Source organism: Bombus vosnesenskii, unplaced genomic scaffold, assembly GCF_011952255.1.
Source record: "Bombus vosnesenskii isolate JDL3184/JDL3185 unplaced genomic scaffold, Bvos_JDL3184-5_v1.1 scf7180000013264, whole genome shotgun sequence".
Classification (NCBI taxonomy): domain Eukaryota; kingdom Metazoa; phylum Arthropoda; class Insecta; order Hymenoptera; family Apidae; genus Bombus; species Bombus vosnesenskii.
Window position 1 is genome coordinate 4,979,918 of NW_022882924.1, and position 22,214 is coordinate 5,002,131.

At 44.7% G+C, this 22,214-nt stretch overlaps 4 protein-coding genes across 8 annotated transcripts in view; all 4 read left to right on the forward strand.

Moving 5' to 3' along the window:
• Nucleotides 1–178: 178 nt before the first annotated feature.
• Nucleotides 179–1,444, forward strand: LOC117240851 (mitochondrial inner membrane protease subunit 2-like). 3 transcript variants are annotated; one of them, XM_033506875.1, is made up of 3 exons: nt 179–523; nt 814–1,135; nt 1,216–1,444. In XM_033506875.1, exons 2-3 carry the CDS (start codon nt 830–832, stop codon nt 1,414–1,416), a joined length of 507 nt encoding a protein of 168 aa, XP_033362766.1. In that variant the 5' UTR covers nt 179–523; nt 814–829; the 3' UTR covers nt 1,417–1,444. The 3 variants fall into 3 exon arrangements, with proteins under 3 accessions (XP_033362766.1, XP_033362771.1, XP_033362769.1); XM_033506880.1 differs by having other exon boundaries at nt 179–442; XM_033506878.1 differs by lacking the exon at nt 179–523 and adding an exon at nt 536–692.
• On the forward strand, nt 1,403–3,632 carry LOC117240832 (KICSTOR complex protein ITFG2-like). Its single transcript, XM_033506863.1, has 6 exons — nt 1,403–1,580; nt 1,660–1,879; nt 1,963–2,279; nt 2,355–3,067; nt 3,126–3,360; nt 3,417–3,632. The coding sequence occupies exons 1-6, from the start codon at nt 1,434–1,436 to the stop codon at nt 3,594–3,596; spliced, it is 1,812 nt and encodes a 603-aa protein (XP_033362754.1). The 5' UTR covers nt 1,403–1,433; the 3' UTR covers nt 3,597–3,632.
• A 561-nt stretch (nt 3,633–4,193) lies between these two features.
• LOC117240837 (sodium-coupled monocarboxylate transporter 2-like) lies at nt 4,194–7,598 on the forward strand. 2 transcript variants are annotated; one of them, XM_033506868.1, is made up of 9 exons: nt 4,194–4,344; nt 4,468–4,686; nt 4,805–5,150; nt 5,835–5,989; nt 6,085–6,225; nt 6,295–6,403; nt 6,495–6,716; nt 6,789–7,294; nt 7,369–7,598. In XM_033506868.1, exons 2-9 carry the CDS (start codon nt 4,469–4,471, stop codon nt 7,460–7,462), a joined length of 1,791 nt encoding a protein of 596 aa, XP_033362759.1. In that variant the 5' UTR covers nt 4,194–4,344; nt 4,468; the 3' UTR covers nt 7,463–7,598. The 2 variants fall into 2 exon arrangements, with proteins under 2 accessions (XP_033362759.1, XP_033362755.1); XM_033506864.1 differs by lacking the exon at nt 4,194–4,344 and having other exon boundaries at nt 4,368–4,686.
• A 3,635-nt stretch (nt 7,599–11,233) lies between these two features.
• The window catches only part of LOC117237640 (homeobox protein OTX1 A-like), a 35,609-nt gene continuing 24,628 nt past the window's right edge, over nt 11,234–22,214 (forward strand). Inside the window, exons 1-2 of one of the 2 annotated variants that reach the window (XM_033501818.1) lie at nt 11,234–11,912; nt 12,835–13,535. The gene's annotated coding sequence lies outside the window, so the exon portion shown is untranslated. Of the gene's footprint in view, nt 13,536–22,214 lie in introns of both variants that reach the window. The other variant, XM_033501810.1, reaches the window with a different exon arrangement.

A 22,214-nucleotide genomic window follows, 5' to 3' on the forward strand; every position in this document is an offset into this window, starting at 1 on the left:
TTAAGATATATATGTATGTATGTATAGCTAAATTCTAGTGGAAGTAGGAGCATTTTTTAATGATAATTCGTTCATTAGTAAAAATGCCGGTCCATTAAATGATAGGTTATTTAAGCTCGTACATTTTAGTAATATCAGTTACCTTCATCGCTGTTATTAAAGGAATAAATAATATTATATCAAAATTCACGTTTGTTTTTGGAATTCTAAAACTAAAATATTGATCTTAAATCTGTTTGTAACAAGATATAATCACCTATTTTGCATGAATAATTTAGGCTTATGATGGAACTAAGTATAATCTACAAAGAACAAGTATCATTACTAAATAATTATTTTAGTTTATAATTTAAAACATTGTATAATGGCATTGGATATTGCAATCTATGTATATGTAAAATATGTATGTATATGTAGCAAGATTAGTTTTCCTAACCTAAATGTATGACATTAAAATTATTTTGTAACCTCTACTTATTTCGAGTTCATAGTTTAACAAACAATAAGATCTGTTTAATACTTTGTAAGTCATGAAAGTTTTATAAATATAAATCCTCGGACACTATAAAAAATTTGAGACTAAAATAAATTCTTTGTTTTAAACTTTATATGTTAACCTATAAAAGATTATTTCAGTTTATGAATAAAGAACTATATTAAAATTTTGTTAATAATTTTAGAATAATGAAGAAGTAATATAGATTTTCTCTTTAAAGTATAACTTCATATTTGTTGTTGTAAAATTATAATCAATAAATGTAATTTTGTGTACACTTATAGATGTTTAATTAAAAATATTTTTATTATTTATAGTCGATAAATGCGATAGATGAAAGTACGACATTTCTTTGCGGGTATCCTTATAGGCATCCCTATCGGGATCACTTTTTTGGATACAGTTGGTTACATAGCCAAAGTAGAAGGAGTTTCTATGCAGCCAACCTTAAACCCTGATGAAAGAAATCCTGATTATGTTTTTCTGAATCGCCGAGCAGTTCGTACACAAAATATTCAACGCGGCGAAATAGTAACTGTAAAATCTCCAAAAACTCCAGAACAAATTTTGATTAAGCGAGTTGTAGGACTTTCTGGAGACATTGTACGCACACATGGCTATAAAGCAGACATTCTGCAGGTATTTGAGAATTTTTCACTCCATAAATCTTTCCTTATAGAATTTTATGAATAATAAGGAAATTCATATCTATTTGTTAGATACCTGAAGGTCATTGTTGGATAGAAGGTGATCATATTGGACGTTCCATGGACTCTAATACTTTTGGACCAATTTCTCTTGGATTGATAACTGCTAAAGCTACTTCCATAGTCTGGCCACCTAGCCGTTGGCGATATCTTTATCCTTCTATGACAAATCATAATTTTCCACTAAATTCACCAAAAGTACCCGCTAGATAGAATTTGTTGTAGAGAAAATGAGGGCTGTTAGTTTTGTTAAAAGACTTCAATGGGATTTACCTGGTACTGTATGTAGACATGGTTTAACAATAGGAGATGTTGACAATGATGGTGACAATGAATTAGTTATTGGTACAGCGGAGGGAGAACTTTATATTTTTAAAGTAAATTTATATTACTAATTTACTAATAATTTATTGGCACGAATTGTTACGCCGTTTATTTTAAATTATTATATTACAGGGCTCAGAGTTATGGCAAAAGATACCTGGGCTAGGCCTTATAACTAGTGTAGCGATAGGAGATATTTTTAATTATGGACGAAATGCGTTAGTTGTAATATGTGGAGATGGCTGGGCACATATCTTTTACAGCCCAAGATCCGTTAACCCTAGTATGAGCAACGTAACTTCTACTCAACAATTAATCAAGGAACCAATTGATCAAGACAACATAAAACACGGTGAGTTGCAAATTATATTATTGTGTTTTGTATTGCTGTTTAAAAATAATTATAACTTGTATATTATTGGATAAAAATCATAGGCCATCCAAGCACGGATATCGCAACAGGTGTTAACATGACAAGTTCTTCAAGTTTAGATCAAATAGATGGCAATAATGAAATTAATGAATTATCTGGTAAAATGGAGTGTGTTCATGTACAAAGAATCCCAACTAATACAAAAATGGTCTTAGTAGCGGATGTTGATAAAGATGGTGCAAATGAAATGGTACTTGGTTTGACCGATCGTGTAGTTAGATCTTACAGATGGTCAAGTAATCTAGAATTAGGTAGAGGAAAGTTAGTTGGTCTGAATAAATGGGAATGTGCCAATCAAATAGGAACAGTCACATTACAGGTGTAGTAAATTTGTATAAAAGAAAGGTAAATTCTTTAATCTATGGTAATAACGAATTTTGATGTTTTTATTTAGCATATGGCGGATGGTACACCAACGTTGTTAGTTGCTCAACCTGGCGGAACGTTCATGCGAATTAAATGTAATCCAGAAGATTGTCATCTAGAAGACGAAATTAATCAGAAAAGTAACGAAACAGCAGCGAGCTGCGTGGACTATCAAACATTGGGAATATCAAGAATGCGCAATCAAAATATTTCAACGGAAATCATCGGAGATCTAGAGTGTGTAGTAGAAAATAAATCGAATTACGAATATAAAGAGTTATTATTCAAATCGAGTGTTTTAAATGAAGTGCAATGTGGTAAGAACTTGAAATCTGTCTCATTAGAATTTAAGAAAAATAATTCGCAATCAGAGATAAGGAAAAGTAGCCTTAGTATCATGGAAGGACGTAGGAAAAATTCAACGACCGAAAATTCTAAAACGAATAAAGCTTTTGGAACTACTGATCCTTCTAGTCGGGATCAAGTTGATGGTAATGTTCTTGGAGGCAACGTAATTCTTGGTGGTTACGACATTAAGTCGGAAAAGGATTCTTTGTTACCTACATATAAGCATTTTTCGTGTCAAAATAATAGCGGTAACAATAAGATAGAAGATGCAAAAGGAAAAGGTAAAACCGAAACTGACGCGAATATACAAGATAATTTATTACAAGGAAAACCTTACGCTCTTGCTACTTTAGATGGGACAATAATGTTAGTTAAGGACGAAATCATTCTATGGTAAGATTTCAAAATTGCAAATATTTAGCAACGATACAGCTTACATAATGTTTTCTAGGTCGATGCAAGTAGATCATCAAATATTTGCTCTATGTCGATTAGACGTAACCGGCGATGGTTCTGACGAAATAGTTGCTTGCGCATGGGACGGGCAAACCTACATTTTAGATCAACAACGCAATAGCGTACGTTTTCAATTTGAAGAACCAGTTAGAGCATTCTGTACTGGTAACTATAATGTTACTCCTGGTTTTCCAACACCTTGTCTCGTATATAACAGTTTCAATAATAAGGTAAAGTTTATTATTCGTTTGTAAACCAAACAAATTATAAGTATTAATGTTTGCAGATATTTCTTTATTACGATGTTACACTTCCAAGTATGGTTACTAAGCCTTTGAATCCCATGGACGAACTCGATTCCGAAGAAAAGAAAACTTTAGACAATCTCCTAGGAAACTGTACCGAGATGGAGAAACAACAGAAAATACGAGAGTTAACTGAATGGTTGCTGTATGGAATATCTTAAGATTTAATTCTGTAAAATTATAAGAAAAAAAAAAAATTATAAAATTATAAAAAACTACAAAAATAAGGAATATATGCAGATTCTTATAAAGCAATCCTGTTGTTCTTTCTCTACAAGCTACTTCGCTCTAGATAGGAACGATATTTGTTCAACGTCCAGGGAATTTATTGCTCGTATTTCCATATCATTTTCATTCGCGAGTACAGTTTTTATGCGTATTGACAGGACCCGTTCGTTTGACCTAACGTTCGTCGTCATTTCCGTCTTAGAATGAAGGATATATGACCGAAAAAGATTCTTGAAAATTTTTAGCAAACAAGATGGGAATGATATCGGTAGCGGAAGAACTGAAGATTCAACTCAGAGACTGGTTTAAGGATACTCAACTATTTGCATAACATTGCGAAAGATGAAACTTTATCTATCTATCATAAATTAAACAGATCTTCGTGCAAAATCAGTTAAACATATAACATTATGCTGAACGTTATCGTTATTAGTGAGAATGTAGCTCGCATCGAGTACTTTTCCGTCTTTTTACGAAATCGCTGAATTTCATATTTATAGATTGACCATTAGTCGACGTTTTTCGCAAATCTCCTGAATTAACACGCTACGTATCGATGAATTCGATCTTCGATAACGAGTAACAGAAATAGATCAATACACGAGTGTGACAAATATTGGACTACTATTAATCGTTTACCGTGCTACATCGACTATTATCACACTGCAAATAAAAAGAAAGGTGAAATAGTTTTGTCCGTTGCAATAGCTGAGCAGAGTTTAGTTTAAGTGGACGAGAACGAAAGTGGCGAACGAACGTTCTCTATCGTGAGTTAATCCTCAATTTCAACTTCATCGTTTTTAGAATGGCAGAAAACGAAACAAGATCACTGCTCGGACAAGAACTGAAACAACTTACATTCGGATGGACTGATTACACATTGTTCACTGGTCTCTTAGGGGTCAGCGTCCTCATAGGGATTTATTTTGGCTGTTTTGGCAAGAAACAGGATAACACTACCGAGTATTTGCTCGGAGGGAAAACAATGTCCTGTTTCCCAGTTAGCATGAGTTTAATTGCCAGGTAAAACGCCGTGGAAATTATATTTTCTAACGAATGCACGCGATTCTATCGAAGCGTTGATAAAAATAATTCTTTCGCGATGTTGAAACTAGAAATTGTTTTCTTTGATTTATTTCAGTCACATATCGGCAGTTTCCTTGCTCGCTGTACCTGTCGAAGTATATCAGTATGGTACACAATATGCTGCCTGCATTTTTACATCGATTATATCGTGTGCTCTCATTTCGCTTATTTACTTGCCAGTATTTTATCAATTACAACTGACCAGCACGTTTGAATACCTGGAGATGAGATTTACGAGGCCCGTTCGGACATTCGCCTCGTTTCTTTACACGCTTTCTTTGATCATTTACGTCCCTCTGATCATATACGTACCAGCGTTAGCATTTTCCCAGGCAACGTCCATCAATCTTCACTTGATCACCCCGATAATTTGTACAGTGTGCATATTCTACACGACTATCGTAAGTTATTTCACGTACACTTCCTACTTTCCTTTTAAATAGCTTTTAAGAATCGTCGAATCGAACTCTAGCCTAACTAACTCTCGACTTACCAGTTATTCGCGTCGACGGAGTTTAGTATGGAAAGTTCAATGGTCTTCTTGTAGGTTACGCTTAAATAATCGTTCTAAACCATTTCAAAGGTACTCGGTTTTTGCTTTAAGATTGTAAAGAACGAAATTGCATATAACATCTAAACTCCAGTCTATTACCATATAGGCTCGATTAGTTGGATCGTTGAACGATCTTTAAACGTTCTCACGCGAAGATCAGTTTTCATCGGCTGAAAAAATGAACGGCTGGGAATTACGCGAATCGTATGGGAACGATAGGCGACGATACGCGATATTTACAAACATGTCCAACGTTATCGCATATAAGGGACTATATAGTTGATAAATCATATGGGAGATAGGAATAAAATATAATTACGATTAAACATGGAATTATACGAGCCGTCTTCTTGGCGCGTCGATTTTCGTCAAATGTTTACACTGCTTATAATATTATCGCCAGATACGGCCAGCAATTACAACATTTATGTAAATATTCCGTAAAAAGCGGTTCATCTCACGACACATCGTGAACAATAACGCTATCAATACGTTCGTTTCGATAATGAATATCTTTCTGAAAAATATTTAGGGTGGATTGAAAGCCGTTGTATGGGCTGACACTGTTCAAATGACCGTAACGTTGGGAAGTTTATTCGCGGTATTCATATTGGGTACTATGGCTGTAGGCGGTATATTCGAGACTTGGAGAATCTCGGAAGAGGGTAGCAGAATAGTGTTTTGGAAGTATGATCGTTTATAGAACTTTTATTATTATTACTATTATTATTATTACCTCGTATCGAAGCGTCTCCTAATTTGCTATTTATCACACGTCGCAGCATGGATCCAAGTCCGTTTGTTCGAAATTCTTTTTGGGGCATGTCGATTGGTATGTCGATGACGTGGTTATCGGGGCTCGGTATCAGTCAAGTATCGATGCAAAGATTTCTAGCCGTGCCGAATATCAAGGAAGCGCACAAGTGAGTACCGCAATAATATTTCTCGAAGGTGAAAGAAATTTCTGACAAACAAGATTTTTATCTCGTTAGGGCAATAGCGTTTATGGGTTTATGTATGGTAGGTATAAAATGGATATCCGTTTTTACCGGTCTTATAATGTACGCTAGATACCATAAATGTGATCCTATAAGCACACACGTACGTACCATTCGTTCCTATGTAAACAGAAATTAATTACATCCCCTGTTGTAAAAGAAAAAAGAAACGTAAAGGTTCAATTGGTTCGCAGGTAATTTCCAGAAGCGACCAATTACTTCCATATTATGTGTTGGACGTTGCTGCAGATATTCCAGGACTACCTGGTCTTTTTCTAGCCGGTCTTGTCAGCGCTGGTCTGTCGACGATGAGTGCTAATTTGAACACAGTTGCTGGTACAATTTACGAGGATTTTATCGATCCTTGTTTACCCGATAGTAACGAGAAAGAGAAGAGAGCAGCGAAAATTATGAAGGTACATCATAAAGTATGATCTTTGCTCGTCCTTTTGGGCAAAAGTAACAACTAACAACATTATGATTTCCAGGCTATCGTAGTGGTCGTAGGATTAATTTGTATGTCGCTGGTTTTCATCGTAGATCGTTTAGGCGATATTTTTCGAGTATCTTTGACCCTGCACGGTGTAACGAGCGGCGCGATGTTAGGTATATTCACCCTGGGAATGTTGGTACCATGGGCAACGTCGAAAGGTGCTATCGCTGGTGGTTTGCTTTCCATGTTGTCCATGGTTTGGATCATAGTCGGGGCTCAAGTGAACATGATTCAAAAACGGTTAATTTATCCACCGCTTTCTACGTCGACCGAAGATTGTTTAAACGCGGAGATCGCGTCGAACCAAACGACAATGAATACGGGTGACATTCTATCGAGCGCGGACGACGAACCGTTTATTTTGTTTACCATATCGTTCATGTATTACGCTTTGGTCGGTTTTCTGATATCGATGGTGGTCGGAACGATAGTCAGTTTTCTGTTTGGCGTTAACGATCTAAGCGAGGTGGATAGAAATCATTTTCCACCGATAGTTCAGAGGTATGGAAATATATTCGTTTTAATTTCGATGAAAAATGGCAAAACTATTCACGAGCATGGCTGTGTCGTTTCAGATTTCTACCAGCGAAAAAATACACCGAGGTTCCAATGCATTCGATATCGAACACGCTGGTGAAGAACGCAGAAATGGAAAAGCTGAATTTGTAAAACGAACGTAACTGCTTTTATTCCTTCTCACTGACGTTGTGTTCATAGAATACATAAAGTCCAACTAAACGACTATTAATTTGTACGTTACGGCGAAAGAAAGTTTTTAATAAAATTAAGAACCTTCGAAGACAAACGAATCGCCGTGCGATAAGCATCGAAGCACAGTCCTGCTCGACCATTTGGCATAACAAAGTTCTACATAACTGGTTCGTTCTGGGTTGAAAGCACCCATTAGACCCTCGAGGAGGGTGTCAAATTGACTAGATTATATATCTGTCCCACGCATCTCAATACAAACAACTCGTTTATACATCTGGAGGAACGATGCCTATCGGATTAGGACGAATGGAAATGCGAAGGGTGTTTTTCGTCCAGTCATTCGTCGAGTTGATCTTGAAAATCCGCGAAAGATCGATCGTAAAATATGCGCGATGATGGTTGCACGTGTCTACGACCGTGCTTCTTCCATTCAATGAAATTTTAAAGATACGGTCCATTCGAAAAGAATCAAACAATGCTACGTTCAAAGGCCGTAATTTAATTTTATACGATGTTTTCATCGAACTCGAGGTCCGTTCGATACGGCATAAAGTTGTTACGTTTTATTGCAAATATTTTATCGTCTCATAAACGGTAACTCGCGACACAGATTGAAAAATTCGCTACGATTTATCGTCCAGTGGCTTACTGTTATCGTTCACAATAGCGACGACATTGTTGCAGTCTCTATGAAAAATCAATAGCGAAGATATATTAAAATCGTAGGAAAGACGCGTATATGCGATAATGCTTTGACCGCAGTGCTATCAGTCACGGTTCACCGAACTTGGATGTGTAACTAACGCAGCTTTCTAAGCTATCGCTATATTCTCTGGTGTTTAATCCTTTTACAAGCATTCGGATCGCGTTCATTACGGTGGAACGTTGCTTCGCACTTTGGCGCATTTTTACGAAATTCTTTTCTCGTGACAACTCGATTTTTCGAAAACTACGTACGTGGATCCGGCGAAAAGGAATAAAACGTCAAGATTCCGAGGTGAAAGTCGACGAAGGAAGTAACCCTTATCAAGGATTCGAGATATTATCCTCGGCTTTCAGAAGAACTTGGCCGGTAGACAGAGAAGATGGTTGGAGAGAAGGCTTGGTAGGGACGTTATACGGCTGACGTAGAAACGCCACTTCTGTCTCGAACGGGAGACCACATTCCACCGAACCATTTTATTTTATTGGACTGAAAGGTGTCAAATATAGGTGGCAAAGGCCCTCCTACTTACATTCCTGTCGCGTCCCGTCCTTCTTTCTCTACGGTCTCATTTCACCTCGTAGGTAAAATTTTCGAGCCAGAGGTCGGTCCATTGTCGTCGGGTGACAGTTTTTTGACAGATTCTGTCCGATTTGGTGTCGAGTGACGGAGCCACTATCTCGTTGCATTCACGCGATTAACTAGCTTTACCATCTTCTCCGCCGACGTTCTTCGCTCGAGCTTTGGATCGCTCGTGAAATAACCGATCGACCACGTCGATTCGCCGAAAAGCTTGCAACGATATCGCGCGACGGTTGTTTCGTTAATTGGCCTGACGAGAAGAGAATCGTTCGTGCATGCGCGAATGTTAAAGCAGCTTCGCGAGCAGGTTGGTGAAAAAAGGAAAGGCAGAAGTCGGCGAGAGGATGAAAAAGAAGTATCGAGGAAGAAACGTATGGTTTGTACAAGTATGCGTATGGACGTATATATGTATAGAGACGGAGGTTTGGCTTAGGTCCTCTAATCTCTCTTTCTTCGTCGCTCTTTCTTCGTGTCTCGTCGAGTGTAACTATATAACGGGGTTCCCCGGTTTTTGTGAGGTCACGGTATACGCGCAAAAGCGCATAAAAGCTAAGGGGGCGCGTACGGTGTGGGATACGGCTTATTTCGGCGACAATACGTAGGGCCAGGCGCGAGCATAAAGGAGCATAATGCACCCTGCTAACGTGAAAATTATTCTGTCAAACATTCGGACGTCGGATTACGGCGGTAACCTCGTGTCCTAGCAGGACACGCTTTTTTCAGAAAAGACGCGGCCAATAGGCTGCGCAGATGCCGAAAGGATTTCTCGGTCAACGAGGCGATCGTTGATTTAAGCGTCAACTCGGAAGATAGCAAATTGGGAGGTCGTGAAGGCAACGTGAAATTTATGCCTGCATAAAATCTTAATATTACGCGTTATTTAATAGAAGAAGAGTTATTCTAACTCGACGATATAATTCTCATTGCACGCAACGTTATATTTCGTTATTGTTTTCACCACCCGTTCCGCTATCATTTCGCGCTACGTTTAAACGCCTCTGGCATCTCGCATATTTTTAGTTACACGTTCGCCTGTTTCTTTCTTTTTTTTTTTTCTCTCCTGGTTGCGCGGTTATTTGTGTTCGCAGCTACCCTCCGATGTTACCGCCGAGAGAGTAAACACACCCTATGAAAATGAATACCCGACGGACTGCCGCGTTCTTCTTGTATTCTCGAAAACAAGCAACGAGCGCAGCGGAGGAAAGAAGATAGAAAGGAGACGCAATAGAAACGTAGCTAGGTAGCAGGCATGCGGAATATTGTGACATCTCTTCCTTGGCTGACATTCAATTTTCAGGCTAGAACGTGGTGCCCCAACCGCACACATCGTACGCCTGTATTCATAGAATGGAACACGATATACGCATCTACCTCCCCTTTCTCTTTTCATTGCAACCAATGCAACGGGCCGTGCCCCGGCTGCTCGTATAGCGTATACAAACAAACAACAACGGTCGCCTGGCCATGTCCACGAGACCGACACCCGCTAGAAGGGATATCGTCGCGCGGAGACACTCAGCTGAATGTGTATCGTATCGATACGACCAATACAATTGGACCCATCAACCGTACGAAAACATATCTGTTCGAGTAAAATTACACGGGGCGAGTGCACGAGAAAGAGGTTAACCGCGCTAGAAAATTATAGGTACGCGGAAGTGAAGCGTAGCTCACCGATACGAAAATGGGCATCGAGAGCGTGCAGGATCACGCGACACGCACGAGACCAGCCGACTCTCACCGACGATGTCTCTATGCCGGTTGCGATTCGTCGAATTCTTTGCGAACCAGCTATTTACGTTTTCCTTCTGTCAACGTTAGGAACCAGTCGAATGAGAGAGAAAAAAAAACCGATATCGAAGGAAATTTTCATCGTTCGCTATCCTCCGACAAAGAGACGAAAACGGACGAACTTTGACATTTCTTAACGTAGATACGTAACGTAGACACGAAGCGTAGAGGGAGAAAGGCAGAAGACAAAGAGAAGGAAGAGACACGCTGGAATATGGAAAAATATCGCTGGCAATTCGAGGACGGTATACGCGTATATCCGCGGTCGAGCCAACAGCTCGACCGCGTTTTACCTTCAATTAGCATCTCTCTTAATGACGATCACCGATCTACACGCGCGCTCGCGTGACACGCACCAACATATAGATCCCGCTTCGCGTTCACCGTACTCTCGCGTATGCATGCGCGTATATACCCTGTCCATGGTACGTTTCGCGCGACGCATACGTTCTCACAGAGATACAGTCGGTACGGTGTAAGGGAGAAAGCTCGAAACAACGCGCGCGCGCTCGCTCGCGAGTGAGCGAGAGAGAGAGAGAGAGAGAGAGAGAGAGAGAGAGAGGAACGGACGAATGAGAGGCCCGGAGAGAGGAAAGCTCGACGGAAAAGGACAGAGGGGATCTATAAAAAAGTCCTTTCCCCTACTCACCGTATCCTTACCCCGCTAGCGACGTTCGCCCCTCGAAAACGCGTAACGAATGCAACGTGCACCCTGCACTCCCGCTCTCCCCTTTCCACGCTGTTGCTCGGTATTTCTCTTCGATTCCCCTCCATTTTCATCCCCACTTTGGTCGCGAGATCTTTATTTTTATCGTCGACCGGTTGGAAGGTACGTGGCGTAACCTCACCACGCCCCTATCGTTTCCATCCCGCCAATCGGTCGGCTAGCGACCGGCCATTTTGGTCCATGCGGAGGCTGCGCGTTTACTTGCCGTCTTTGTCTTTTGCTTCCCACCGTCAGCTTCGTGTGTATGAGTGTTCCGTGGAAGGATGCTGCGCGCGAGTGCGTTTCGTGGAGGCGATACGCGTGCACCAGTGGTGGGGCGTGGAACGAACAGGGCGAACAGCGGGACCGAGTTCGCTCAGTATTTGGCGAAATTTTTCCCGAATTTGGGGACGGTGAACTAGCTGCGGCCGTTTAAACGATATCGTTCAACGCGCGACGTTCCGATAGCTGCCGGTCGCGGTAAGGTCGTTCGGTTTGCCGCGGTTCGCGAAGCCCAGACGTCGCGTCGTTTCGAGGTCGTGCGCTCGCTTGGATTTCGAGGTAGACCGAATCCTTCGACGATGGTGGGGAGCGAAGGAAAGTAGTAGGAGGAGGTCGCTGCGAAGGTATCGCTTCTCCCTCTTTCGTATCAAACTACAAAAATATATACGAGTTTTCTTATTGCGTGTCGAAGATAAGTGCCGGTTGCCCGACGATTACCTAACGAAACGAACACCCTGCTCAGGGTTGCGCGAGCCAAGTTATTTCCCAGTGACTGACAGATGACATACGCAAATTTCTAGCTGGTCGCAGAGAATCGTCGGGTATCTGGAGGTGTCGATAGTCCTGTAACGCTTGGTCGGAAATACTCGACGCGACACCGGGCGGCGGAAAGCTTTTTTTTATGTCCGCGCTGAACATTCTGCCAGGAGGACTCGCGCGCTTCCTTTTCCTCGTTACGTGGAACGCGTAATACGATCGCTGTTAAAATTCTCGGCGAGTGTTGCATCGAACCAAATCGTGGATCGAAGGTCGGAGGGGGGTAAGAGGAGCGAGCAGGAGGACGGACCACGAGTCCGTACACACCTATTTAATTCTTTCTTCTCTGTCTGCTCTCCGTCCAGACTCGACCAACGTGATATCGCGTCGGTGTTCACGCGAGAAAGACAGCGCGCGTCCGATCAGGCGTACGCGTGTGTCCATCGAGGCAGAGGTTGGTCACGAGCTTGGTGGGGAATGCGATGAGAGAAGGTAGGAGAACGAACGAGAGTCCGCGATATTCTCTCCGACGTTGGAGGTTTGCCTTCCTTCTCGGACGTACGGGAGCCGTCGCTCCCTCGTATCTTCGTGTGTGTTCCATCGAGTAGCTCGATCGAGAGAGAGAGAGAGAGAGAGAGGGAGAGAGAGAGAGAGAGAGGGAGAGAGAGCGAGAGCGAGAAAGAGAAAAATATAACACGCGCTGTAAGGGCAGAGGGGGACGAGGGGGCGCGAAAAGTCGAAGAAGAATAAGCGAGAAGTTTGGGCGCACTCTATCCTCGTCTCCGTTAGCCAGCGAATTCACGGACATCACGGGAGTATCCTGGGCGAAACACGGACCGCGACACACCGAGCCTCGCGAGTTGGCGTATGTGTTCCCCGTGGATGTGGTAGAGGCTGGTTCGAAGGGAGCTGGTGGGGACTAGAAGGGAGAAGGTAGGAGGACGAGTTGGGAGGACGAAGGCAGCGCTATCGAGTGGCGGTACCAAGAAGCAACGGCGTCGTCCGTCGTCACCGCCGTGTATCGTCGCCGCTGAGAGAGAGAGAAGTTCACCGCTGAGGGACTATCCGAGATTTGGTCGCTTTTAAACGAAATACACGGGCTCGTGAGCCCAAGTGAGTTTCACGAAACGATCGTGCACGATCTGTCGATGTTAGCAACGATTTGGTTTCTTGATTTTAACGACAGTTAACAAGCTCGCACAAGTCAACATCGAATTACGGCACTTTCGCGAATCGGCTACAGATTACGTGTGTTACAGATTGACAAACGTCCGGTTACGAATTGTATTCGCGTGACACGCGTGTGATACGAATAGAATTTCCGAAGAACGGGCCTACGAATTCGCGAGTGTCCTACGGAACGCCGGACAAAGACTCCGGTATCGTACACAGAAGCGGCGGTATTAGCCAAAACGGGACTGCCGGTACGACCAAAGGATATCTACGAAGAAAGGAAAGGACGGTGCAAGTCGAGGGTAATTATCGGAAAGGTAAGAGGAAATCTCTCATTCTTGCTCGCTTCTCTCCATGTGGAACGATTACCGTTACAGTTTTTCGATATAAATACGTGGTTCTCCGTTTCGTACTTTTAACGAGACGGGGATTAGTCCTGACGATAGGAAGGTCAGACAATTTTTCCGTAGCGGACTGGAGACCTTTATTCCGAATTTGTTTGAAAATTCCTTGAAAGATTTATTAACGTGTCATCCAGATGTTTCTATATTCTAAGGAAATACTTCTGAATGATGTTTGATATAATGTTTGCAACATCATGGTCGGCTATATTGAAATAGCTCAGGTAAACATCCCGTGTACGTGTTCTTATGAGAACGAGGACGGGTCACAGCCCGTGTTTAATAACATTCCCTTGGTCGAACTATTATCAAACAGTTAGAAATATCTAGGAGAACCGAGAATCGTTAACGCATTTTGTATTATCGTACTTTGCTTTCCACTACCTTTACAACGATATAAATATCGCTATCGAAGAATGGCTACGGATCTGTACGCCTGAGATATCTACATCGTGAGAATTCGCAAGAAACATTCGACGATCGACCGTTAAACTGGAATATTATCGCGCCTATTATACGAAATTAGGTGTAACTTCGTCGACATCGTGACACGCCCTACGCTTAGGTCCGATGAATGAAATCCATTACGTTCTATCTCCGAAATAAAATATACTTTTCGGTTCTAGTAGACGTTCCGAAAGCTATCAGCCTCTTGTGCGCGTTACACGTACACGATACCTTTTCGATCTTCGTTATCCTTCTTCGTTTTAATTGCACGATACGTATGAAAACGTTCGTAATTCGACCAACGTGTATAATCGAGAGAGAAAATCTCACGAGCGTATTGAAAGGACGGTCGGTGATTTCCGTTTGAACGAATGACGGTAGCGAATCGCGAGTTTACGCTGTTAATTGCGGCCAATTAACGAAACACCCTTCTCTCTTTTCCGTGGTATTTTATCACCTTTCGGGTCCATTCACGAACGGTTTTGCGTCTTCTTTCGGAACGGACATTCTGAAGCAGCGGTAAACCATCGTATAGATTTGTCCGAATAGCGCAACGTCATCTCCGTTAATCGTCACGAAAAGTACGAGCGTACGTGGCTTCTCGATAAAGACAGCCACCGTTGGTGAAAATGAAGTGCGTGCCGCATGCAAAAGACATCAATCTTTGTAACAGTTTTTTGTACGCGCGTCCGCAGTTTCGAACCTTCCCGCCGCTAACGTACGCACGGTCGGCTATCCACCTTGCGCTATCGAGATCGTCTTCGTTTCGTTCGGTACGCTCCACTTCGTAGCGCTAAGAAGCGTTTCGAAGCAAGTTGGACGCATTGGATGGAATTGCGACGCGAGCATGGCCAGACGGAATCAGAGGCGAACGAATCGCGATGCGAGATACGAAATAGCCGGAATTTGCGATGGCGCGCGAGCTGCTTGATTATTTTCGTGGCTTTCTGTTTCTTTTTGCGGGACACTTGCCGGGGATAAGTTTTCGTGGCAAGAAGTGGCCGACAACGGGGGGTTGGCGATATTCGTCCTGAGTCCAGGCACCGAACGAACTGACGGACAAACGGACAATGAGAACGAGGAATGCCCCGCAGAGCCAGACATGAAGACGTCACTCAGAAACGGTAACGGCTACGACGGGGTCAGGTTCGACCTGACCGTTCCGTGTTGCCTCGAACCAGCTGCGTTCTCGCCGACCGAGTCGAGTGAGTCAGCGACGAGCCTGGCAGACCGTCGGACGTCGTATCAAACGAGAGACCTTTCTCAAAGTTTCTATCGAAATCTATGTCTTGGCTCGATCCAACGTTTCCAAATGCAACGATATGCTCGAGCTACCGCGATTCCCCGTTCCTTCGGTAAATTTATCGCCTTCTTTGAATTCTTGCGCTAAACTATCGCGTACCTCTTAGCATTCGAATCGCTTCGATCGACCAGGACGTCTCTTCTCTACTCGTTGAATTTCTTCGAAAATGCTTGAAAATTCCGCGTAAACTCGCACGTCGGTCGACGGACGTACCGGTCGTCGAGCGAGTCAACGACGTATCGACGTATCTTTTTCAAAGTACACTGACGTTTTTAGCGAAATCGACGACGAAACACCGATTCGATGCATCGGTGTGTCGTAATGCGGTCGTAAATTAAATCGCGCGTTGACCGGTATGTGCCGTTGGTACGTGATTTACGAGCGATGACACGCCGAATGGGAATAGGCTGTATCAGAAATGCGCTACGGCGCGGCGTGCGTGTATTTTTCTGACGTAGCTGCGCGATCTTCGGCAAACTGTTACGAGGAATCGGTGATAACGAAACAGCTGAAATACGTGGACTGGTCCAGAGGGCCTTGAACCATCTTCCGCTCGAGTGGAAAGTTTTCTTCGATGAATAATTTAGTCCAGACTATACTCATTGGGAGAAGTTGTTCGAAGAAACCCGATCGCTCCGACTATCGACCGCGTCTAATTCGAGAACGAGAAACACGGAATTTGTTGTTTCAGACAGCTGGAGAAGAAACGTTGTTGCCGGCCCGTTATTGGTTAACGCGTAGCCCTTTCCAACAAAATTTCCGCTAGCCGGACAAGTGATATTGGAGAAATTATTGAGATTAGTATTAAGTATATCCCTTTAGGCGACTGAGCACTTTTGCGTTTAAAGAGAAACGTTTGATGGGTTTGCAAATAGATTTCGGTTGTTTGTCTTTGCGGTTTTGGCGTTGAAAAGACCGTAGACAGCTTTCCTTCAATACGGCACAGCGGGCCCATAACTACAACGGAGGCCCCCTGGTCCGGTTAATAATCAGTTTCATTGTCATTTTCAAACACAGTTTTCGGCTTACTGTGGCCGTGCTTCATCCTCTCAAGTTCCAAGCGAACTGTCCTCGACACGTTTTCCCTTTTGCACTATCCAGTGCCACTTTCTTTTCCTCTCCACCAATTAGTGGTTTCGTCGAAGCTCACCGGGGGTTCCAGTTATCCGGCAAAAGGTGCCAGCAGAAGCCTGCTCTGAAAGCACCTGGATGCGCCTCATCGTTCATTTTCTTTCCGCAGGACCGCTTCTCGCTCGTGCCAGCTAGATTTCTGTGCCGCGATATAAAACCAATGCTCTAACGAACGACGATATTCCAGGCTGCCAGAGGCTCGTTCGAACGTTCGCGCCAGCGAAACGTAGAAAATAAAAGTTGTCTCGGTCGGCTAAAAAGACGACTTTTATTGGCGCGGCACTCTGGATCAGGATGTGACTAGCACAAATCATTATTAACGACTGGCATTGTACGACCGATGTAGTCCGTTTCGTTTGAAATATCGCGACCGCTGGATCTTTATTAAGCAGCTTTCGACTAACCTGTGCCCCGCACTTTCCTCTCTCTTCGAACGAAACGACATCGTTTTCACGAATAAATAGTCGACGCGATATCGTGACGTTCGATCGATCTTCGAACCGATTAACGCGAACGTCTGCTAAATTTCCCCGGTCGTCGTCTTGCGTTAGCGTCGCGCTTCCCGACCAAAGGGCAGTCGTACGTCGCGACGATGAACCTGTTCACCGCGCGCTTAGACGACGCTGCGACGAGCCGACGATCCCATCGAATACTCGTGAAAGGGAAAGATTGGGAACGGAGGGAAGGTTGACTCGCGGTTACGGACGCGCATCCGTAGGATGACCCGACGAATCATCGTAATAGGAATAATTCAAGAGAAAGGACGTATCGATTTGGTGAATCGTTGTTGGTTGTATCCTAGCGGTTCTCGGTCAGGTCGGTTTATAATAAGGCGCTATATGGAGCCGCACGCAGGTGTAAGGAGGTGTCCGGCACCTTAAGGCTTCCAGTAGGGTCGAACGGAGCGGCATATTTCATCCATTGTCGCCCCTCAACTCCGGCGGCGGCACTTTTCAACTTTTTATAGAGATTTTTATACCGCTATATCTATACCGCTCTACGCCGTCGGAGATGCGCTCGAACGAACGAGCACGTAGGGAGATGGAGAAAGAGGTGAACAGTGAGGGCAGTAGGCGGAGGCGGTGGCGGAGAGAGGGTTTGCCACATCGCGCGGCTCTGAATATGAATATAATAATGAGAACGGGTTTCGTCGTCGTTCCGCTTCTCCGCTCTTCGTCCTTCGGTCGCTCTCCAGTTCTTCTCCTCTCACGACTAGCCGCTCCTCATCCCCTCGTCCTTTCTCATCCTCCACTTTTTCCGTTTACTTCGGCCTTATATACATATATGCGCGCGAGATGCACCGCGCCGCGCCGTGCCGTGCCGTGCCGTGCCGCGCCGGCAGCTTCGGCAACAACAACAAAACGAGACGTGTCACTGTACCTGTTAAATTGCCTCCTCGCACCGAACTCAACCCTCTGCTCTCCGCTACCGCGCGTTTCTCTGATGCAAGCCGATCCGTCGGCCTCTGCCACTCCTCCTGGCGTGATTATGCGCGCTTACCGGACCGTATAACTGCGCCAAACCACCGATCCACCGGCCAATAAAAACAATTCCAATTTTCATTTCGATCGCGGTAAAATGCCCCTGTTAGGTCCTACGAATCGACCTTGTCTTCGCCCGAGTTTGCAGTTCGTCCGTCTCGCGAAACCGTTAAACGAAAACGTTGGAACAACAGCTAGTACGACCGAGTAACTTGATACTAGATTACCGTAGTCTGGAGTCTTGAATCTCGAAGGATGCTTTGCAAAAATTTGTATGTTTGAAAATATCGAGCCAGTTAGCTCAGTGCGGTAAAAGCGTCGGCCAATTAAGTTTCGCGTTGATGATAGATGGCCGACGAAATGAAACGAAAGCACGGGGCAGAAGCTGTGAAACGAAAGCCACGGTAGCAGAGGTGAAACGGGGCCGCGGTAATAGCGTTGAAACGGATCGTGCTACCGAAAACGTTCTACCGTGGCTAACGTATCGTAATCATGCTCGGCAGATTGTAAAAACCACGGGGAATCCTTTATTCCGGACGACTGTCCGGTGCTGCAGCGGTAGAAGGAGTCGCGGATCGCACGTAGCCGAGCGATAGTGACGATAGAGGGGAAAAGAGAGAAGCTGCGAGCTTCGGACGGAAAGCGAAACGAGAAGAGCAAGATACGGCCGAGGTAGGACGAGGTAGTACGGAGAGAAAGAAGAGTCAAGGAATGTTGTACACAAAGGTGTTGAGGTAGATACTCGTGTGTACGCGAGAATGGAAGAGCGAAGAAAACGTCCGAAGAAAGGAAAAAGGGGGAAACGAGAGAAGGAAAAGCAGCGAGAAAGATAAGGAGGAGGAACCTTTTGCATCGGTGGATGCGTGTATCCCGCTATCGATATATTACACGGGTAGGGTTGTGTGCGTGCAAAAGGGTGAAAAGGAGAGACATATTTTATATTTATGGGTATTTGCCGCTACTGTGCTCTCGCGCCGGCGGCTTGTGGCAGAGAGCTAACCGGCCTCTCCTGCGCTCTCCTACCCTTCGTCTCACTCCTGTTTCGACTCTTCGTCTATCTTTCTTCGTTTCTCCGTTGATCTCTGCTCGGTGGCCTCTCTCCGGTGCTTCTATAGAAGCTTCCTTGTTCGTTCTACCGGCGACCATAGCGTATACGCGCGTTCCTCTCCCTCTGACACTTTGGTCGGCAATACAGGACGCACAACCGGCGACCAGACCATGTGTCATCTCCCATGCCATCCCATATTCCGTTCCTACCATGATATGCTCGAGGCTCGTTCCACGCTAACGTTGAATGTCCTTTATGGGTGTGCGCGTTTGTCCCACATCTATATATAGACGCGGGGTGCCATACATGGTACAGCCAACACCATAAGAACTTCGCTGCCAAACGTCTAGTCGACTTATCGCCCTTGTCAAGTCCGAGATAACGCGTCGTGTATCTTTGCGAACCGTCATGGTTCGCGTCTTATTGCGAAGAAGAGCGTAAGCACGAGCCGAGGTAGCGACGCTTCAAGAAATTTGTTTCGCGAAACGAACTGAAGAATGGGAACAGAGGCGGTAAATCGTAATCGGCTTCAAAGTGAACGCGCGGTCATTAGCGACGTTACTCGCACGCGTATTTCGTTTAAATAGCCACGGACTCGAAGGACGATACGAGATGAACGCGAAACGTTCGAAGCATGGCCGATTTCGACCGCTTCGGGGAGAGAAGATAGCAGCGAATTCTTACGAGGACTGTACTTTTGTCGGAATCATCGCCGGCAACGGCACCTTCGCTCTCCTTTTTATTTCGATCGCTCTTCTTCTTTCCCCGACCACCGGACTTTTACTTTTTGGCTGCGTTTGCCGAAGAATTTATGAGCGTGGTTTGTGACTCGGGCCACCGGGTGCCTCATCCCTTAATTAAGGATTGTGCCACCGATTTGCCGTCCCTTTCGCGAATATGTCTTTTCTTCGTGGCTCGGCCATGCTAATGACCTTGACCTGTGCGCGACCCGAACACGCGGCGAAAACGTTCGGACACGGACGACCTTAATCCCTCGGTCGAAGATAAGGTGAAAGTTCTCGTACGTTATCGCGTTTCGTCCATTCCGTGACGTGGAAAAATTCTTTGGCATCCCGTTTCGCGGGAACACCGTCGCTGCTATCAATTTAATTTTTCGCGGATGAAAGCGGGGCTCGTCCCGGGCAAACCAACCACGTCGAAGCATCTCGCGGAAAAATCACCGACTACTAATCCTTTGTCCGAGGGGTGAAACGTTCCGTGTGCCGGCGCGTAAAAATCTTCCTTTACGACTCGAATCGTCGAATTATAACGCGGTGCGCAACAACTTCTTTACGAGGTATCTATCGACGGAGAGAAAAGGAAAAAAAGAAGAGGAGAGACCATGATCAAGGGAACGGGGCAGGGAGATCGCGTCGAGCACATTGCGTGAATCCTTAATGCAAAGCGACTACGGGCGACGAACCGTGAGCACCCCGTCTAATGCCTTCTAAAAGCATCCTCCGAAACCCGACGAGAGAAGAGCTGAAACGAGGTTGATGCAGAGGCAGAAGCGGAGACAGTGGCAGAGGCAGAGACAGAGGCAGAGGCGAAGACGAAGACGGAGGCGGTTCCTTGGACGAGAGGAAATACGAGGAGCATTAGCAGCGAAAAGATCGAAGGAAAAGAGCGGAAGAAAAATAGGAGCAACTCCAGGAAACGAGAGGGTCGAAAATCTGATAAGCGAGAAATAGACCGACAGAGACCGACAGAGAATCGAACACCGCGGTGGAAGGACAAACCAGGGTGCACAGTGTTGTACGGTAATTTGTCGAAGCGTTTTCAAAAAAGAAGAATGGACGAGCCTTCTCCTTCTCCCTTACTTCTCTCAGTTTATCTTGCTTTGAGCCCAACGAATCAGCGGTTAACCCAACGATGCAAAACACAACGCCTCGTCCATTATGGCGCACAGTAGCGTTCTTTTCATTCGCAGCACTGGAGCACACTGCGCCTGTCGATTTTCAACGTGGCCATATAATTCGACGGTCACGAGAGAACAGGTTAACGTTGCCGAATGTTCGGGCTACCGGATCGATAGGACGAGCTACCTAATAAAGGAGTCACGCGTTTATCGCTGCGCGTTTAATTAAACGACTCGCTGATTCTCCTCTGCTACGAAATAAATCAAGATTTTTACGACCTTGCGCTCGGTAAATGTAACCGCGTTAAAATATCGTACGGCATGTGACGAGCGGTAATTACGAAACGCGTTCGTTATCGTGATTTCTTTTTTAGATTCGCCGGCATCGGTGGACTCGTTTTGTTCTTGCGGCTTCCTCGCGCATTGACGAACGTTTGTCGAATAGCGTCGAATATAAAACGCGAACGAGATAGCGACCATTCCGATCCACCTAGTCGCGATAAGCACAGAAACGATGAAAAAGGAAAACGAAAAGAGAGCGGCTGAATGGAGGTGATCGCTCGTGACTGTGATCGTGATTTCGATCGCGCTTTACCTTTAGGACATCTGTCAGCCGTGAGATGGAATTTCAAACAGTTTCCATGGCAAAATAAGCGTGCGGTCTGGTCGTTGATCTCGATACCTGTCCGATCTGGACGTTCAGTTATCAATCAAATTATCAGCGATGGCGTTCAAACGAACGCGTCGAGCCCGTGTGCGTGCTCGTTGCTCACTGTGTGACCGCGTAGAAAGGTTTGTTGTGGGTTAAATTTACGATGGAATAATTAAGGAATCGTCTTACGTATGTCTCGCGACGAGTTTCGAATCAAACCGGTTCCGTGACGATTGAAATTGGGCGTTGCTATCGTCGACAGTTACGCGAACCAAGACTTCTAAACATGTAACATCGATGGAGAAGTTTTTGGAACTCGGACAAAAGATATAGAAGAAACTCTAGTTGGAAGATCGCGGTGAAAGCGTCGGGAAACAGTGTCCTTCGGCGCGAAATCTACGGAACAGACCAGTGGAGATTACGGAGGTTTTTGCGGTTCCTTTAGTGGGAAAACGATGTAAACTCGAAGGGAGATCCAATCTGGAGGACCTCGCGTCCCTTGACGACCGACGCCTGCGGTGCGAGCCTTCTACTTAGCTCCCTCCCCTTGCTTCCGAAGAACACACTATCCCCTTTTCCTTGCAGATGGGACAAATGTACCTTTTTGTACTTTGCATCACTTAACGCTTCGTCGAACGTTTTCACGGCCGTTGGTTTTCCGAAAACGCGGTTACA

What these genes read in the sequence shown, in the direction of transcription:
- LOC117240851 (XM_033506875.1), top strand. Translation starts at nt 830, where the DNA reads ATGAAAGTACGACATTTCTTTGCGGGTATCCTTATAGGCATCCCTATC. An exon ending in ATAAAGCAGACATTCTGCAG is followed by an intron (nt 1,136 to 1,215) that starts GTATTTGAGAAT and finishes TCTATTTGTTAG; the next exon opens with ATACCTGAAGGTCATTGTTG.
- LOC117240832 (XM_033506863.1), top strand. Translation starts at nt 1,434, where the DNA reads ATGAGGGCTGTTAGTTTTGTTAAAAGACTTCAATGGGATTTACCTGGT. An exon ending in AAGGACGAAATCATTCTATG is followed by an intron (nt 3,068 to 3,125) that starts GTAAGATTTCAA and finishes AATGTTTTCTAG; the next exon opens with GTCGATGCAAGTAGATCATC. An exon ending in ATAACAGTTTCAATAATAAG is followed by an intron (nt 3,361 to 3,416) that starts GTAAAGTTTATT and finishes TAATGTTTGCAG; the next exon opens with ATATTTCTTTATTACGATGT.
- LOC117240837 (XM_033506868.1), top strand. Translation starts at nt 4,469, where the DNA reads ATGGCAGAAAACGAAACAAGATCACTGCTCGGACAAGAACTGAAACAA. An exon ending in AGCAGAATAGTGTTTTGGAA is followed by an intron (nt 5,990 to 6,084) that starts GTATGATCGTTT and finishes CACACGTCGCAG; the next exon opens with CATGGATCCAAGTCCGTTTG. An exon ending in TTTCCACCGATAGTTCAGAG is followed by an intron (nt 7,295 to 7,368) that starts GTATGGAAATAT and finishes GTGTCGTTTCAG; the next exon opens with ATTTCTACCAGCGAAAAAAT.